We start from the raw sequence: 19,467 nt of genomic DNA, 5'->3' as shown, positions 1-19,467 counted from the left end.
GTTTTTTCTTGTTAATAGCTAAAATTCCACAAATTGGTACATTCCAAGGCCCCCACCCCCCTGCCCCACCACTGTGATTCTTGTATTGCTTTTGGTTGCTTACTAACTACATTCATTCTGGACATCTTAGTCCTCCGTTCCCCTCATGGGGAACCTGTCATGCCTGTGAACTGCCAGCCACTCTCATCTTTCCCAGGGTGGCTGAGACAGTGAGGGTGAGAACGCTGGGCATGGTGCCTAAAATCACCCCTTCCCTGCCCTCTCATGCTGGAGTCAGCCTTGCTTCTCCCCGTTGGCTCGCTGCAGCCTCCTTCAACAGTTGGATTTGGTGTTAATTGCATTGTTCACATTTTCTGGGTCCTTGGGGGAGTGACTGATTTCGTGAGAACCTGCTCTCTCTGCCCGTCAGTGTGACTGACTTTGGGAACAGTGCAGGCAGGGAGGGGAGGTGGAGGCATGGGAGATCTGCAGGGGCTGCTTTGGCCTAGGTGGGCTGATGGGGCATGGGGGTCCTGAGGCCTGGTTCAAGTTCACATGGTGAGCTGATGACAGAAGCAGAGAAGCCAGACCTCTGGGTCCCCATACTCAGCCTTCACTCACAGCAGCTCCCAGGTTCCTTGCAGAGCTTAGGAGCTCAGAGGCCACAGGGTCTCTGGCTGGCTGAGCCTGAGTCATGTGCCCATTCTGCAGAGGGTGAGGAGGAGGAGCTGGATGGGGATGCTGGCTGGGCAGAGGGTCCCAGGTCTGGAACTCAGCACTTACTGTCATCAAGTCTGTGTGACTGGCAGGAAGCACTGTTTCTCTCATAATTGAGCTGGGAGTTCCTGCTGATTACCCCATAAACCCTCCTGGGCTCTGTGCTGGGCCCACCACCTGGAGAGGAGTCAGCTTGGGCCACAATTCCAGGCCCTAGTCTGGGAGGCATAACTCAGGCCCTTGGGGACAGCCCAGGAAGGGAAGGGCTGTAAGGAGGAGAAGAGGCAGGAGCCCATGGTGAGATTGTCCTAGGGAGAAGTCAGTGCTTGGAGTGGTGTCTCAGGCCCAGTTGCATAGATTCATACCTTGGTCTTTTGCCCAAATTTATGTTCCTCTTCAGGAACAAAACTATGTAACCATGCACTGTGGGTGACTGTATTCCTTGGAAGAGTCTTGTAAGTCCACAAGTCACAGACTGCCCTCAGTGTGGAGCTCAGCTGGCTCCCTGCAGCTGGCTGGGGCCCCTCCCAGTGGGCAGTGGAGCTGGGCCTCTCTGGTCCAAGCCCCCTCCCTGCTATGGCAACCATGGGAAAGAACTGGCACAGATTCAAGATGGTGTCCAGTGAGCCTGGAGCCCTCAGGCCTGGCTGGAGGCTGTTGCTCTTTCCTCCTTTCTTTGCCATGGGCCCTGCTTAGCAACCACTCTCCGCCTGACCCTGCCCCAGCACCTGCCCTGACTCACTGCCCAGCTTATTGTCTATCTGTGGCTTGGGGTCATCGCTCAGACTGAGATCTGAGGGGTAGGGCCTGTCCCTGTCAAGGGAACATGGCAGAGGCTGCTCGTCTGTGTGTCTCCAGTCCTCCCAGCCTCCTCCCCTCTTTTCTTTGCAGAACCCATTCCAGGAGAGATGAATGTGGCTCCTTCTCCTCCACCCTCCACAGAGTGGCAGGCAGGGAGGGGAGATGGAGGCATGGGAGATGTGCAGGGGCTGCTTTGGCATGACCCAGGCTCAGTCAGCCAGAGATCGTAATCCTGGCTGGGTGCGGTGGCTCACGCCTGTAATCCCAGCACTTTGGGTGGCCAAGGCAGGCAGATCACCTGAGGTCAGGAGTTCAAGACCAGCCTGGCCAACATGGTGAGACCCCGTCTCTACTAAAAATACAAAAATTTAGCTGGGTGCAGTGACATGTGCCCGTAATCCCAGCTACTCAGGATGCCCGTAATCCCAGCTACTCAGGAGGCTGAGGCAGGGTAATTGCTTGAACCTGGGAGACGGAGGTTGCAGTGAGCCGAGATCGTACCACTGCACTCCAGTGTGGGCGACAGGGTGAGACTTTGACTCAAAAACAAACAAACAACAAACAAACACCAGAGACCCTAATCCCAGCCACAGCCATTCAGAGAGTCAGGGATGAGGACATGTCTGGGCCAGTTTTCTCTGAGACTTGGTATTTGCTCTCTGGAGAGAGAGGATCTCTTTGTTTTGGATTATGAACCAACCAAAGTAGACTTGGGGCTTCCATACTTTTGTTCTGATGGGAGAATGAAGGCACTGTGGTGGACAGCAGAATCCAGAGAGAGATGACATACCTGCCCATATTCCCGGACTTTCTGGATCCAGCCATGCCTGACTTGGACAATTCAGTAAGTATTCTTCCTTGCTCATGAAGATTCAAGTTGGGTTTCTGACTCTTGCAGTTGGATAATGAGGCTCAGAGTGGCAGGGAGTGGAGGGTCCTTTTCAAGGGATGCCCTTCTACTCCACCACACAGTTCAGATGGTGCCAGCCTTGGGGTGGGCTGTGGACCAGGCAGCCACTGGCAGTGGAAGAGAGACAGGCAGCCCCAGGCCCCCAGGAGTCATGCTGGTGAGATGGTCAGTGGTGGCATGGCTGAGGTGGGGACGGCAGGGCCTGAGGACCTGCAACCTTGGATTTCTTGGAGACATGTTGGGCTGGCACAACTGGGCTGCCACCCTGGGGGTAAAGATCTGCCCAGCCCCCAAGCCCAGAGATACCCAGCCTGATCTAGGCAACCAGTCCTGGGCTCCAGAGAGTTCCTCTGGCCCCGAGGGCATGCAATGTGGGGTGAAGCAAAGCAGAGACCAGGACAGAAGATTGACTTCCTCAGACGATGAAGCTTACTGTCTCTCCACCGCTCATGCCAAGAGCCTGGACATGCAGGTGGGCATGGATAGGAACAGCTGAGTGGGAGTGTCAGTGGCACTGGAGTATGCAACACCAAGTGTGTACGTGCACAAGCTCTAAGTGAGAAGGGCACTAGTGTGTGTACACCAAAGCTGTCTGAGCAAATGTCCACGAAACCACAGGAGGTGGAGCTGAGGGATGCTACATGTGAGTGTGTGCCAGGGGTATCTCTAGGAACTTGGTGGGAGGGGCCCCAGTGTGTGTATGTGCATGTGGGCTTGGCCAGTGTGACAATGGATGTTCCTCGTGGTGGCTGTGAACAGCCTTACTCTGTATCAACCCTCCTTCCGCCCTCTTCTGGGCGATGCCTGTTGCTTGTATGTGGCAGCAGCTGCTGGAGCCCTTTGCAGAGACCTGGGACCTCGCCACGCCCATACACGGGGACCCAATGATGGCTCTTGTGGACTATCACGATGGTGTCATTGCCAGCACGGTGACTCCCCTGAAGACTTTTTCTGGCCAGAGGAGCCCATTTGGCCTCCACAAGGGGCAGGAATGAACATTCTCCAAAGGGCAGCCTCCAAAAATGTCTGCTGAGCATCAGGGTACAAATAGCCCATCTCCCCCACCTGAGGGCGGGCGTCACTTTGAGGTGCGTTCTACTCTGTGTCTCAGAGTCACCATTGGGACTGCGCTCAGTGGCCTGCAGTGGTGACCTGCTTGGCGACTCCCTCACTGGCTTCCTTGCCTTTCTTGTTTCCTGCCTCACTCCATCTGGTACTCCTGGGAACACTTCCCTAACTAAACTCTCGCACCCACATCCTCATCCCAGGGTCTGGCCCTGGGGCGCCTGTCTCCATCGTCCTGTGACGCAGCTTCACCTTCTATCTCCTTGGGCCTCTGACGAGCCCAGGTACCTGGGGTGTTCTCCTTGGCCCCTGGCACAGACAGGCGGCATCTCCTTAGGAATGTGCAAAGGACCTTGAATGTGGTGCCATATGTGACACACCACAGCACAGGGCATGTCGTGGATGGAGGAGCAGGAAAAGCCAAGAGCGAGACAGTCCCAAAGGCCTGTGGGATCCTAAGTCTTTGTGGTGGGAGCTGGGTGTCGGTGTGGGGTGGTTTCGGTTGGGGGCAGCACATGGCTGGACACCATCACTATGGAAGTTTCTGCATTCATTCCCAGGAGGTGGAGCCCCAGAGCACTGAGGTGGCACCAGAGCCATGCCTAGTGATGTTCAGAACAGAGGGCATGCAAAATGATTATTTTGCATACAGAGAGGGGGACATAAGTGTCAGGCTTTGTCCAGAGAGAGATGCTGGCGGGGCGGGGGTGAGCCCCAAAAATGGAATACTTGAATGGGTTAAACCTCATAGAACATCTCAAGGGTGGAAGAAAAGCCCAGGATTAAAATGACGGGTTTTGTCTGCAATTATGAGTGTTGGTGGGTATTGTGTTTCAAGGTGAGAGGAGGGGCTTCCTCATTCTTCAGGGCCTGACTTGTTCACTTTGAGCAGTGGCAGCAGCGAGCCGGCAGGTGGCAGTGTGGGCTCAGGGTGGGGGTGATAGGCGCGGCAGAGCCAGCCTTGGCCTGTCCAGCAGGGACGTGGGCTGGAGAACCAGAAGGATGAGCCTATCTCGTGGTCTTTCCCCCCGCTGCACCCTCCTTCAGGATTGCACCCCACTTTCAAGGCACTTGGGGGTCTAGGACTATATTAATGGACTATTCGAATTTTGGATTGCACCCCACTTTCAAGGCACTTGGGGGCATCTAGGACTATGTTAGTGGGCTCTATTGGAGTTCTGGTGGAAGGGAAATGTGACAGAGGAAGGGGCCCAGGCTCTGTCCGCTAAGAGATCAATAGCCCAAGCCATGGTGTTGTGGAGGGCATGGAAAGGAAGAGGGGAATTCCTGCAGAGGGTGAGACAACAGCTCATTTCAGTTTCATTGCCACTTTCCTCTCTTTCCTGGTGGTACAAACCATCAGGGTGCTACAAGCCAACTCCTGTTAGAGTAAAACGTGTAGTCTCTGAAGTTCCTAGAGTCAGGTCCTGAAGTTGATGGCCCATCCTCATGACGTTACACCAGCCATGTCTCAGAGAAATGATGCTAAGTTTCAGTGAGGTTAAAAAAAAAAAAAAAAAAAAGCAACTCCTGTAAGGCACTGACTATCCAAATATCCACATCAACAGGAAAATGACAAGGCTTCAATGGTGCTTAATCTTGAGAGGTAATGAATGGGTAGAGATTGCTAGCCGGAGGTGTATTTTCATTTTGTTGCTATTTAGTGTTTCCTTTTCTTACAAGTTTCAGAAGGTATAAACCCTACTCGGGAGGCTGAGGTGAGAGGATCGCTTGAGACCAGGAGTTTCAACTAGCCTGGGCAACATAGCGAGACCCTGTGTTTACAAAAATTCAAAATCAAAAATTAGCTGGGTATGGTGGTGCATGCCTGTAGTCCCAGCTGCTTAGGAGGCTGAGGTGGGAGGATCACTTGAGCCCAGGAGTTCAAGGCTACAGTGAGCTATGTTCATACCATTGCACTCCAGCGTAGGCGACTGAGTGAGACCCTGTCTGAAGAAAAAAAGAAAAGAAAAAAAGGAACCCTTATGCACTCTCTGAAAGTGTTACTTCTTGCTACATTTTATTGATATGATGTATTTATTTTGAACACAGAAAAGATACATTGTTGCTTATTCATTGCCTAGTCCAGGAACAAGAAAAGCTATTCAGCTCCATCTTTCAAACACTGATGAGTAGGTAGGAATTTTTATCCCTTTTTTTCCCCCAGCACTCTCTGGAATTGCAGAAGCAGGATGTGTTTCTTAAAAGAGTCTCATTCCTGGAGTGCATTTTAAAGGCTATACAGTACAACAGACAGATATTTTTTGCCTAGAAAACAGTACACCACTAAGGTGGTCAGAACTGCTTGTAAACAAGTCCCTCCCCCAGATGGAGTCTGGGGCTCCAGGAGGCTGCACGCAGGATGCTACAGAACTTCTGGGTGGATTCCTTTCAGCTCCGCACCAGAAGAAATGCTATCTCTACAGAAAATAAAATTCAAGATTGCCATCCTTGCCACTCCTCTGCTTAAGAAAGAGATTACTAAATAGTCTTAGCCCTTCATTGGAGGAACGGAAACGTGGGGAAGCAGGATAGGGTGCTGTTTTTTAACGACGAGGGACAAGAGGTGGGAGGGAGGCAGAGTGATGGCCGCTGGCGATGCTAGCAGGGACACTGCTCAGAGATGCTTGGCTGCCACCCTCGGTGGGCTGGGTCTTCAGGAATCACCTCTGTTACCTGCGTGGTCTTTGATGGAAATCGCTGGGGTTTCTTGGTCAAGATCTGAGCCAGCCTTTCTGCAGCCAGGCTGACCCTACAAATCCCCTTCTGTGGCAGCAAGGCCGAGTAGCCTTCTGGTCCTCTTGTGGTGGCAAGGTGGTATTTATGGGGAGCATATCCCCTTCATTTTGTCTCTGCAAACACCCACGTGGGCAAGGCCAGAACACAGCCACTCACCATCCCCAGCTATGAGCAGCCACCTAGAAGGACAGCACCAGCTCCGGGGTCTGGCTCTGACCCATTCGCGTGCAGGCCACAGTGGTCGGCCAGGCAGGGACTGAGGGAGGGGCCACTTCTCTGCCTCAGAGAGGTGCCCAGGCAGCACTGTGGTGAAGCCACCTGGAGAAGGGCAATGGCCTCATCTTCCTTGAAGACCCTTAGTCCTGGGCAGTGGCTGGACTGATGAGGGAACCGCCGCTGCACACCCACGGAGGGCCCTGCCCATCTACCTGGGGCCTGCAGCGTCAGAGATAGCTGTACTAGCACCACCTGACTGAGGGTACTGGGGTTGGGAGGGGGCCTAGTGGGCTGTGAGGGCCTCCAGGTTGCGCCTGAGACCTCAGACCCGGGTCCCCCACCTTGTAAGTGGCAGGGTGGTGATGTTGTGGCTCATCTGCCCTGGAATCGAGAGATAGGCACAGCGCACAACGGAACCTCACTGGGGCCTGTCCCGCCTCCCAGGAGGACAAGCTGGCCCTGGGGTAGGGGTCAGGGCAGGCAGCTGACCTTGGATGGTCCAGCAGTTTCCAGAGGCAGAATAGAATTTGGGTGCAGCTTGCTGGGCGAGGGTAGGGGCAAACGGGCCCGGGAGAGGGAAGAGAAAGTCCCACTTCCTACTTCGCCTCTCTCTCCGCAGCGCTCTCTACAGAGGCACAACAAACAGGCCGGGAGGAGGGACGGGAGGCCAGGACAGGTCCACGTTCCGTGAAACCTTTGCAGGTGGGTTTTGTGTTTGTGGTAGGCCTGTATGTGCGCATGTTCACACATATGTGGAGCACGTCTAGATCTATGTGTGTACATGGGGTATGTCAGTGTAGATGTCTGTGTGTATACAAGTTTGGTCTATGTGTGTGTTATGAGTCACGTGTGCATCTCTGTGTGTGTGTGTGCACGCCTTTGTGTGCCTAAAGAATGTGGTTCAGCCTGTAGGGACCAGCAGGACCCGGCTGGCTGGGTCCCTCACACAATCCTCTCTGGGCCAGAGGCTGGGGCCTGGGTTGGGGTGGGTGAGCCCTGGGAGCCCCTTGGCCCTGGGCCTGGGCCCGGCAGTGGCAGCAGGCCTGATGGGGGGCTGGCCCCGCACACAGCCTCGTAGGGGGGAAGGGTGTCCATGGAGACCGTGTGGAGGCCACCTTGGGCCGGGGTCCTCTGCTCCTGCTGGTGTCGGCCAGGGCTGTGGCCGCTGCCTGAGTCGGAGGTGCCATCCAGCGTGGGGCAGGAATCAGTCAGCGAGTAGGGTGGCGGTGCGTCCGTGGGGACATACAGCTGAGTGGCCCCTGGCCCCACACACTCCTCGTAGCTACGAGAGAAGAGGCTCCCTCAGTGCCCCACCTAGGCCTTAGGGCTGGGTCTCTCCCAAAGGCCTGGGGGTCTATCTGCAGTGACAAGCTGTCCTGGCTGTGGACCAGGGTGGGCCTTGTCCATGCTGGCTCCAATGAAACCCTGCTACTTCCCTCCATCTCCAGAGGGGGACCTCAGAACCCTGGGACCTGGATTTGGGACCTGACTCAGCCCTCATATGCGGTGTGAGCTCAACGCATGAACACTGAGCTGCCTGGGTCTGCGGTGCCTCGCAACAGCAGTGGCCACTGTCTAGGGAGCATCTCCCCGCAGCGCACTGGGTGTGCAGAGGCTGGGTAGGACCAACCTCAGGCTACCAGACACCCTGGTCTCCAGCCACTCCAAAGTTCCCCTTCTCAGTTTAGGAAAGAGTCCCCTGGGCCCCTCTGAACCCACAGATGCAGAGCAAAAGAGCACCCATTGCCCCGAAAGGACTGGCAGCACCACCCCTGCTTGAGCCCCTGGGGCAGGGGTGAAGGTGGAAGGGCAAGGAGGAGGACACGGGCCATTCATCCAGGGCTGGAGGGGTCTCCTAGCAGGGAATGGTGGAGGTCCTGACCCCTTTCCCTCTTCGAGTACTGATGGGTGATCTGCCTGAGCGGGGCTGGCAGGAGAGGAACAAAAGCCCTCCAGAGAAGAGCTCCCCATGGGGAGGGGGCTGCTTGAGGGCCCTGAGGGCAGTTTGGACACAGCCACTCCTGTGGGCATGATCACAGGCACAGGGCCCTCCTGGGCACAAGCTCTACCTGTCCTTTCTCTTCCCACTGCCACTGTCTCTGGGGTCCTCAGGAGCTGAGGGCATAACTCCCTCCTTCCGGCTCCATGACCCCCCACTTCTCTGAGAGGAACCCATCTTGATCCCTAAGGCCAGTCTCTGCCTCAGTGGCTGCAGGTGAGGCCACAGAGACCCCAGGCTCAGCCAGACCCTTGTTGCCTGGGAGGTCTCGGAAGGTGTGTGCGTGTGTGTGTTCATGTGTGCATGTATGTGTGTGTGTGTGTGTGTTTGGAGGGGGAATCACCTCTGTCTTTGTAGTCGTGCCCCCACCTTCCCCACCCCTCTCCACCCCTGCCTCATGCCTACCCAGCCCTGTCCAGGCACTGGACCCAACCAGCCTTGGGGGTGCCTGACCACAATGGAGGCCTGCAGCTGGGGCATCCCCTCGTGTCTGAGGCCAACCCAACCCTCTGCTCTGACTCAGGGAGAAGTCGGCTCCCAGGCACCCCCAGGGCATCTGTGCACCTCCACCTCCATCAGAAGCAGCCCCACCTGTTCCTGTCCTTTAGATGAGCTGCACCAGGCAGAGGCAGCTGGGGATGGGGGAGGTGCCTGTGTCCTCAGGCTATGGCCTCAGGAACCAAGGGCTCAGGTCTAACCCTGAGCCACATCCCCAGATACCCACAGTATCTTCCTTCCCAGGAAAACCCAGGAAGCAGGGTTATTTGTCCTTATTTCATAAACAAAGAAATGGAGCCCCTGAGAGCCACAGTGAAATGCCTGAGAGCATCAACCTGGGCGGCGTCCAGGATGGGCTCAAACCCAGGTGGGTATGACTGGAAAGCCAGGGCAGGGGAAGGGGAGAGGAGGTCAAACCCCACTGTGCCCTCTGTAGCGTGGCACACGCGTGCTCGCCTGCCTCTGGGCCTTTGCTCATCTGTGCCCTCTGCTGGTCACACCCTCCTCTGTATCTCTGAAGGTCCCAGTTCCTCCCAACCCAAGCACCACACACCCTTGACAAAGGCCGATTTCCTGTGTCAGCCCATCCTCCCTGATCCCCTCCCCTCGTCCTCCTCAGCATGATAGTTATCACCTGTGGCCTCGAAATAGTAATGACACCACTGGTGGGAAGAGCCAGTGCCTTGCTGAGCATTTTACTGGCACTTCTGTGTCATTTTCATGAGTATCCTGTGGGGCAGATATTATTATTATTATTTTATTATAATTTTTTTGAGATGAAGTCTCACTCTGTCGCCAAGGCTGGAGTGCAGTGGTGCGATCTCAGCTCACTACAACCTCCGCCTCCCGGGTTCAAGCGATTCTCCTGCCTCAGCCTCCCAAGTAGCTGGGACTACAGGCGCCCACCACCACGCCCGGCGAATTTTTTGTATTTTTAGTAGAGATGGGGTTTCACCGTGTTAGCCAGGATGGTCTTGATCTCCTGACCTCGTGATCCCCCCACCTCAGCCTCCCAAAGGGCTGGGATTACAGGCGTGAGCCCCCACGCCCGGCTGGGGCAGGTATTATTACATGGACATTTCCACAATGGAGAAGCAGGCACAGCGGGATTAAGTAACTTGCTCATGATCATACAAGAAAGAATTTCCAGAGCGAGTGCACCTGGGGCCATCAGATGCCAGCATATGGGCTTGTCCCCTCTTTACCCCCCAGTCCCTGGTGTTATTTATAGAAACACAATACAGTTTTTTTTCCCTAGGGGGAAGTTGATCCCACGGCCACTGAAATAGCCAAATACTCCTCTGGCCTTCCCTCCCACCCTGAGGGAGACACCCAGAGGAGCAGATCCCCAGGGAATTCAGAACAGCTGCCACGGAACCTCCCCTGAAACTGCAAGGGCATTCCCGGCACGCCTACTCAACAGCCTGAGGAGCTGGGCTTGTCTCTTCCTTTCCTAGCACTTCCAGGTGACATCTGCTAAGTCACACTGCCTCAGTGGGACCTACTTGGTCAGGAGTGGGGAGGAGGTGGCCATGCCCACTGAGCAGATGTTTTCTGCATTTATATGACATGGAGAGGTGCCACTCTTTCCCTTGATGGAGTTGGGGGGTCTTTGTGTCCAGGGCCCCATCCTCTGATGCCCCCTTCCCCACGAGGCCTCCTTACCCTGGTGGAGAATCTGGGTACAGCTCCCTGAGCACTGTGGCATCCATGTCCCCGTCAGAGCTGATGTCCAAGGGTGGGGGCCAGTCCTCTGAGGAGCTGCAGGCATAGCGCATCCTGTGGCTTGAGCGGCTGTATGTGTGCTCGTCCGACACTGCAGGGAACAGACCACCGGCCTGGGCCTCAGACCAGGATCCAGGGACAGTCCTCATGGGTCTGTAGGTCTACCTGGGGCCATGGAGGCTCTGATTCCCCACCTGACCACTCCTCTCCTCACCAAGCACAGCTGCCTTCATCCATCAGTGACAGCTCCAGGATGTGGGTGCCATTGTCGTGTTGGGCATGGGGATACAGAGAGGAAGCAGAGCTGGCCCTGTCCTGGCCAGCTTCCAAGGTGGTGGCAGCCTGCTTTGGGGATAACCTGGCACTGGGCAGTGTGTCATGAGCTTTGGTAGAGGTCCTACTGGGACTGTGGGAGTAAAGGCAGGCCTGACCAGTCTGGAAGTCAGGGAGGGCTTCCTGGAGGAGGGGCTGCTACAGCTGAGTCTTGTCTAGGATTTAACCAGGGGAAGAGGGGAAGGCTGGGAGGAGGGAACTGAATAGCTTTCCAAGGAGGGAGATAAGAAAGAAGAGTGTGGTGTGAACAGGGAGCTTTGAGCTGTGGAGTTGGGCTGGGCATGGAAAATGGGGTGGAGAGTAGCAAGGAACGAGGGCTTCAGAGAACTCTGGGATCAGCCCTCCCACACTCACTTCCCTTTAGGTATCTTGGGGAAAAAAAGTGGCTTCTATGATGAGTCTGGCAGCTCCCCACACTGCATTCTCCTCTGCATTTTTTACCATGCACCAGTACATCAAAAGCTCTGAAAAGTCCTGCAGCTAAAAAACACATTTAACTGTGCCTGTCCAGCATTCGACCTCAGAATCTTCCTTTCTTAGACCTAGTAACACTGTTTAGGAAATGCTGCTGGAGCACAATCCTCTCATTCCACAGCTGAGGTTCTGGGAGGCCCGGTGACTTGCTGGAGGACAACACACAGTGAGTGGTTGGGCCAGAGGGCAGCTGGGTGTCTTGGCTCCTCCTTGCTAAGCTCTCTACAGCCCAGTTTCTGACATGTCTCGTCCTGGATGGGAACAGTGGGAGCTGCAAAGGTGGCTGAGACATGAGGTCTCCTCAGTCCAGGGCTCCCAGGTGCCTCCTCCCCTCTGGGGGTGGGGCTTGGCATCAGGGGCGGAGCTATAACCTTTCTCTGCTGTGAGTGGCACAGTTGCCATCCCCATTCTACAGACAAGGAAGCTGATACTCAGGGTCACATACGTGGTGAAGCATGGAGTTGTAATTTATGCACTCTGTATAACCCCAAAGACTGCTCTTCCCATTCCCCTAAACTCTTTTTCCCACTCTTCATATAATAGTGAGTGGAAGAATCCGGATATGAAATTCTATCTGCAGGTACAATTCCAATTCCAGGGTTATATACCGACACCGAGAAAGCTCTCAGAAGAAAATATTCCAAACACGTTGAGGTGGCCCTGTCCAGATGACAGAGGATCATGACCCTTATTTCTTTTTCTTTTTTTCTTTTCTTTTCTTTTTTTGTTTTTTTGAGACGGAGTCTCTCACTGTCGCCCAGGCTGGAGTGCAGTGGCGTGATCTCGGCTCACTGCAAGCTCCGCCTCCGGGGTCCACGCCATTCTCCTGCCTCAGCCTCCCGAGTAGCTGGGACTACAGGCACCCGCCACCACGCCCGGCTCATTTTTTGTATTTTTAGTAGAGACGGGGTTTCACCGTGTTAGCCAGGATGGCCTCAATCTCCTGACCTCGTGATCTGCCCGCCTCGGCCTCCCAAAGTGCTGGGATTACAGGCGTGAGCCACCACGCCTGGCCTATTTCTTTCTTTATATTTCTTTTCTTATATTGTCTATATTTTTAAGGTTTTCTATAATGAACACACATTACTTTTCTACTAGGAGAAATGAAGTCAATAACATATGCTGTAAAAAAGGAGCTGAAATGCCATTTGTTTCTCCTGTTCAGGGCACCAGCTGAGAGACAGAATTTTTGGAAGAACTTAGGGAAGAAACTAAGAAAAGACAACAGCACACAGCAACAAGGTGAGACTGGAAGTTGAACCAGGGCTGCTGGGCTCGGGTGCCAGGTACCCCTTCGCCCCACCAGCCAGCATTGCCAGGGAAGGGTTTTTGGGTTCACGGAGGGTTCCACCTGCAGGGCAGCAGGTGTGCCTGTCACACAGGGATCCCTGGGGAAAGTCAGGGCTGCTTCCTGGACCTGAGAGGAGTGACTGGGTGGGCAGCGCTGAGGGCTGTTAGAGCTGGAGCAAACTGCTATCTACCCTTTCTTCTTGGGCTGCTTTTTCTTGGACTTCCCAGAGGGGAGCATCTTGGGAAAACTGAGGCTGCCCTAAGGTGCTCAGACCCCAAACCTGAGACATCCAGCTGGGCAGAGCTCCTGAGAGACAGCTGGAAAGAAACCCGCACCCTCCACTCCCATTTGAACTTCCCAAATCCCTTCTTTTCCCTTCTCTCCTGACTTCCCTGTCAGCACAGACCCAAATAGTCCAGGACTCCAGAAGCCCTGCTTCCCACCTCACATAAGCTGAAACCTCCTGTTTACCCCCATACCTTGGTTCATTATTTAACATCACTCCAAGTTCACTGCCCCTTGACAGGCTCTGGGAGAGGGAGGAAGAGGAACTGGCACTCATGAGCACCTGCTGTGCTCAATCTCTATGATCTCATCTACCTCACACCCCACTGTGGGAGGAGAGCAGTGGTTACCCCTTCCACCAGATGAAGAGACCGAGAGTGAAGTCACTTGCTCTAAACCTGCAGAAGTGACAGGAGACAGAGTCAGCCACCAGATCTCTCTTAAAGCTCAAGATGGAACAGAATTACAGAATTTTCTTTTCTTTCCTTCTCTCTCCTTTCTTTCTTCTTTCTTTCTCTTTCTTTCTCTCTTTCCTTTCTTTTTCCTTTTTCTTTCTCTCCTTTTCTTCTCTCTCTTCTTTCTTCTCTTCTCTTTCTTCTCTATTTCCCCTCCCTCCCTCCCTCCCTTCCTTCCTTCCTCCCTCTCTCCCTCCCTCTCTCCCTCCCTCTCTCCCTCCCTCTCTCCCTCCCTCTCTCCCTCCTTCTTTCTTCTTCCTCCCCCACCCCCATCTCATTCTCAAAGATCTGTGGCTCCTCTCTGTGTCTGGCTAGACTACAGAAAGGCTCTGTGGGCAGGCAGAGGGCCAACTCTGTCCTGAGGGCTATGGGAAGCCATTGGGAAGTGGTCACAGTCCTGTCACTTTGGTTGCCTTGTGGAGAATGCCTTGGAGGTGCCAAGCTGGTGGCTGGCAGGCAGGGACAGCTGACATTAGTGCAGTGGCCTGGGAGCAGGTTTTCTTGGAGAAAGAGATGATGAAAATAGCTCACATTTATTGAGCATGTATTTACCCATTAGCCAGGTGCTGTGCTAATTTAGTCCTCACAATAATTGTTTGAGGTGGATCCTCTTGCACCAGTTTTATAGACGACTCGCCTGAGGCAAAGAGAGTCTTGGCAGCTTTCCTGAGGATGCGCATAGGAAGTAGGAAATCAGGCCTCTGTGGACACCTGGAGCCTGAGGTGCCTGTGGGGCTTCACAGGGTGATGTCCAGGGGACTTCTGGGCATGCAGTTCTGGAGCTGACCTGCGGGCTGGAGCTAGGTAAGGGAGGATGATGGATGGTGTATGAGGTGGAGCAGGGAGTGGGTGTAGAGAGAGGACCAGGACCAAGGTGTGGGATCTGAGGGACCTTGACCTATAAAGGGACTGAGGAGAGGAATCCGCAGCCAGAGGGATGGGAGAGAGGCCGGAGGGCTTGAGTCACCAGAGCTGGGGGGCTGTGAGTGTGTCTGACAGGTGGAAGGGGCCCAGTGCCAAAGGTTGGGGTTCGCTGGTGCACTGCCCCTCCCTCTTTTATTATTTATTATTTATTATTTATTTTTTTAGAGACAGGGTCTTGCTCTGTTGCTCAGGCTGGAGTGCAGTGGTGTGATCGTAGCTCACTGCAGCCTGAAACCCCTGAGCTCAAGCTATCCTCCCAGCTTGGCCTCCCAAAGTGCTGGGATTACAGGTGTGAGGCACCGCGCCTGGCGGTGCTGCTTTCATGTTCTCCCACAGCTGCTCACAGTGCGTTTCCCTCTTCCCTGGCACCCTCCCAAGGCTCCCGGCAGCCCCTGCGCATCCTCCAGAAGGCCGGGGGAAGGTATGGGGCAACAGCACCTCTGGGCTCCCTGCCGAGGCCCCAGGAGGTGTCAAAGCTGGAGCTGAGAGCAGAAGTGGGGCAGGGAGGCCGGAACCCCACAGGGGTCACCACCACCACAGGCTGCAGTGGGGAAGCCAGGGCCTGACCCCGCTTGGCAGAGCTGTGACCTCAGTCATCCCACCCACCCCAGGGATAGAGCCGAGGCCTCATTCATTGGCACCAGTCCCGAGGCCACCACAGGCTACAGAGGGGCTGGCCTGCCCCTAGGCCCATCTCTTTCCTCTGCGCCAAGGCCAACCCCTCAGCCCTCTCAGCTTGGGAACTACTGTGGGCCCCTAGCGTGCACTCCAAGATAAGTCATTGAACAAGTTGCTTCTTTGTGCCTCAGTTTCCCAGTCTTAATTTTTTTCTTATTTTTTTAGAGACAGGGTCTCTCTCTGCTGTCACCCGGGCTGGCATGCAGTGGTGAGATCATAGCTCACTGAAGCCTTGACCTGGGCTCAAGGGACCCTTCCGACTCAGCCTCCTGAATAGCTGGGACTACAGACATGTGCCACCACACCTGGATAATTTTTACATTTTTTTTTATAGAGATGGGGTCTTGCTGTGTTGCCCAGGCTGGTCTCAAACTCCTGGTCTGAAGTGATCCTCCCACCTCAGCCTCCCAAACTGTTGAAATTACAGGTGTGAGCCATGGCACCCAGCCCAGTTTCCTATTCTTTATTTATTTTTTATTTTTTGAGACAGAGTCTCGTTCTGCCACCCAGGCTGGAGTGCAGTGGCATGATCTCGGCTCACTGTAACCTATGCCTCCCAGGTTCAAGCGATTCTTCTACCTCAGCCTCCTGAGTAGCTGGGATGAGAGGCATGTGCCACCATACCCAGCTAATTTTTGTATTTTTAGTAGAGACAAGGTTTTGCCATGTTGGCCAGGCTGGTCTTAAACTCCTGACTTCAGATGATCCGTCCGCCTCAGCCTCCCAAAGTGCTAGGATTACAGGCATGAGCCACCGCACCTGACTAGTTTCCTAGTCTTTAAAGGGGGCAACTACATCTTTTGCCTTGAGGATAAAATACAGTGGCTCCTACCTTGCCCATGGAGCGCTTCCTCCAGGCCCGAGCCTGTGTGGGGACGAGTCACCTGTGGGCCCTGCTCTCATGGATGCAGCACAATCACCCCATGACCGAGACACTGAGGGAGGCATGGGTGCAATGCCGAGGAGGTACAGAGGAGGGGGACACCCATCCAGCTCTGCCTGGTAGGCGCGAGGAGAGGCCAGACAAGCTCCCATAAGGAGGCAGCCTTTGAGTGGGGCCTGGAAGGCTTTTTTCGGTTTGAGAAGCCCAGGGAATGGCAGTCAGGGCAGAGGGAAGAGCCCAGGCAAAGGGCAGAGGCTGGAAGGAGCATGGACAGGGGATTGGAAAAGAGTGGGAGGAGCTGGGCAAGGGCCAGGCTGTGCGAGGGGCAGGCGGCAGACTGACCATCCTGGGTCTACCCGGCATCCTCCAGGGCTTGGGGTCCTGGGTTTCTCTTGCAGGGGATGGGCATGCTCTGGGCAGGAGCCCTGGACTCTCCAGGCTCAGGTTGGTGATGCAGGGGTGGGACAGGCCCGTCCTGGCCTGGGAGTGCTTCTGGCTTGTCTCCTTGGGGAGTCCCTGGCTTCTGGGGAGACTTGCAGAGACTGGGTGGGCTGAGCTTTCCACATCTGTTTTATTCATGCTGAACTTTCTCTTTGATCCTCATTGTTGGACAGTGAGAACAGTCCACTAGCCTGCTGTGTCTTTCCTCAACCGTGGCCACTTGTCCGACTTATCCCGGGATGTCCCTCTGTGTCTTACACAAGGTCCAGCCTCCTGCTCTTCTGGTTCTCCTAACAGCTTCCCAGGGGAGCGACATCCAGGTCTGAGTGACACCCACTGTGGCCATGTACGTGTCTGCCGGACACTGCCTTGAGCCCACGGGGCGGCTCCCAGGGGCGTCTCCCCGACACCTCCAGCTCCCTTCCCGGGCAGTGCTGTGCAGCGGGCAGCCTGTGGGTGCCAGGTCAGGCTGCCTGGGCTCAAGTCTGGGATCCACCACTTGCTGGCTGGGCGATCCCACTTGGTTACTTAATCACTCCAGCCTCAACTTTTCGATCTGTCAATTGGAATGATGATAAAAGGGAGGACTTTTATCATCTCACTAGGACCATGGTGAGGATTTTGCAGTGAGATTATGTGCACAGACAGCGCCAGGCACCCAGCAAGCACTCCTTACTCACTGGCCATTACTACCAGGTGCCTGTTCACCAGCTCCAGCTACCCATCAGTCCCCTCCTTAACCAGTTAACTCTGAAAAAGGACAGGAAATACCCCAAACCTGGCTAATCAGGGTGTGTCTGGGAGGGGGAGGAGGGGCCCCAAAGGCCAGGGCTGATCGGATCCAATTCAATCTATTTTAAAAATGTTTCCTATCTTTTCCCCAAGCTTTTCCTGCCTTGGAGGGGGAAACGCCTCAGGTCTGGCCATGGCTCTGGCTCCTAGGAGGTTGGCATCACTTCACCCTGCAGTGTGAAGGGTGCCTACTGTTGTTAAGCACCTCCAAGGTCCTGCTTTTCTTTTCCCTATCTGGTGGTGGCCTTGGACCTAGGCAGAGGCCCCTGAAGGCCTGTGGATGGTGATTTGGGAAGGAAGAGTCTGGCTTTTTCCTGCCATTGAAAATCGTCTGAGAATGGAATGCAATTGAATTTTTTCCTGCTGCCTTAGACAGCTGGCCCCTTCCAGGAGTGACACAGTCAGGTGGCTGCGTTCTGTAAAAAGTTCAGGCATTCTAGTCACATGCACAGATTTGGGACTGGTCACCCAAGAATTAGCCACCAACTCTGTTTAAGGGTGATCCCAACAACTGGGAGACCCTCAGATCAGTTCTATTTGCACTCTGCTGACTCTCACCAGGGATAGTTTTATTCACTCATCATTCATTCCGTAAATTCACCCATTCACTTATTCATATATTCACCCCCATCAACCCATCCCACTGCCCACCTATTTATCTTTCCATTCCTCCACTCAACCCTCCCTTCCATCTCTCCACTCAGGCATAACACTCAATCCACCCATCTATCCATCCCTCCATTTTCTCATTCATCCATCCTTTCATCTACCCATTTATCCATTCATACTCTCCACCCATCCATCTCTCCACCCATCCACTGACTCTTCCACTCAACCTCCATCTATCCATCATCTCACTCCTCACCCATCCATTTTCCTACGAGTCCTTCTCCCTTCTCACCCATCCATTCCTCTCTTCATTCATCCACTCATCTCTCCACCCAACCATCCATCCATCCATCCATCCATCCATCCATCCATCCATCCATCCATCGAGACACCAGATGGACCAGCCCTTGGTGCAGCCTGGACCAACAGTGGCAGGGGAGGAGTGACACACTCTCCCTATGACCTTCAGCCTCACTCTGAGTTTCTCTCTTAGCAGTCATCTGGGCCTCTCATGTCACCGAGAACATTATGGTGGGCGCCTGTGAGCTCTTCCTGACCACCCAAGACTTCTAGGATGCTTTCCCGACCACCCTGCTCCACCCAGGGCAGAGTTGCCAACTCCTTGATGCCTCCTGTGTTGCAATCGCAGTCAGATGAGGTCCCAGGGCCCCAGGGTGGGTGGCAGCTCACCGTAGCCGTGCTCGTACTCTCGGTGTCGATGCCGGCGGTGGTGATGGTGGTGGTGGTGGTGGCGGTGGTGGCGGTGGCGGTGCCGCTGAAGCCGGGCCTGCCTGTCCCTGCGGATGCTGCCCACAATGATGGTGATGCAGGAGAGGATGATGACCACACCTATGACGGCACTCGCCACCAGCACGGGGGACACGAGCAGATGGCTGTGCTCCGAGCTCTCTGAGAATGTGGGGTAGAAGTAGCTGGTGCGGTTGTATCGTGCTACTGTGGACAGAGAGAGAGGACACTGAGCTGGAGCCCAGGCCTGCCACACCCCTTCCTTCTCTGCCCCTGCTGCCCTGTGAGCTGTTGCTCCCTAAATAAATGGAGGAGGGTCTGGGCTCAGGCCCACGGACTCTATCCTGGCTGCTCCTGGGAGGGAGAAGGAGAGCAGCACCTCACTCCGCTGCCTGCAGGAGCCTCTGGTAGTGAGGGCTGACTGTCCCTCCTCTCCTCTGAAGCCTCTGCCCACAAGCTGAACTACCTCACAGATAGGAAACGGGAAGCTCAGAGAGGGCAGTGGACTTGCCCAAGGTCACCCAGCAAATTAGTGGTAGAGCTGAGGCTTGAATCCAAGACTCTTAGAGCTAGACAAGTTGAAAGGTCAACATGATTTTACCAGTGTCTTAGGAAGCAGTGGGGGATGCACAGGGGGACAGAGTATGAGTAACGATTCTGCCGGCTTCAGGCAGGCCTGGGGCTGTGGGCTGAAATTGACCCAGATGCGTCAGGGGGTTGGATCAGATGAGAGAAGGTTTCCCAGAAGAGGTAAGGCCAAGGTGATCTTGGAGGGTGAGGATGAGTTAGCTCAGGGAAGGCAGGGAGAGGCATTCCAGGAGGGACAAAGGCACAGAAGGGTGGAGGGGACTTCCAGGGAGGATGTGGTGTGGTGGGAGCAAGGGGAGAGTGCAGGAACCTTCTCCA

At 54.8% G+C, this 19,467-nt stretch overlaps 2 protein-coding genes across 2 annotated transcripts in view; one reads left to right on the top strand and one right to left on the bottom strand.

The window, feature by feature from the left end:
- Positions 1-3,053: 3,053 nt before the first annotated feature.
- Positions 3,054-3,830, top strand: LOC104002648 (uncharacterized). The gene is given in 3 exon segments (XM_063797234.1): positions 3,054-3,357; positions 3,360-3,655; positions 3,658-3,830. Coding segments are annotated over 3 exon segments (603 nt in total). The 5' UTR covers positions 3,054-3,140; the 3' UTR covers positions 3,748-3,830.
- Positions 3,831-5,467: 1,637 nt separating this feature from the next.
- The window catches only part of BEAN1 (brain expressed associated with NEDD4 1), a 55,702-nt gene continuing 41,702 nt past the window's right edge, over positions 5,468-19,467 (bottom strand). The window contains exons 3-5 of the mRNA XM_016929969.3: positions 18,505-18,768; positions 10,590-10,740; positions 5,468-7,709 (exon numbers count right to left, since the gene is read on the bottom strand). Of these exons, the coding sequence (XP_016785458.2) occupies positions 7,370-7,709; positions 10,590-10,740; positions 18,505-18,768 (755 nt within the window). The 3' untranslated portion in view covers positions 5,468-7,369. The remainder of the gene's footprint in view (positions 7,710-10,589; positions 10,741-18,504; positions 18,769-19,467) is intronic.

Source organism: Pan troglodytes, chromosome 18 (genome assembly GCF_028858775.2).
Source record: "Pan troglodytes isolate AG18354 chromosome 18, NHGRI_mPanTro3-v2.0_pri, whole genome shotgun sequence".
NCBI lineage: Eukaryota > Metazoa > Chordata > Mammalia > Primates > Hominidae > Pan > Pan troglodytes.
This window is presented reverse-complemented; position numbering and strand designations above follow the sequence as displayed.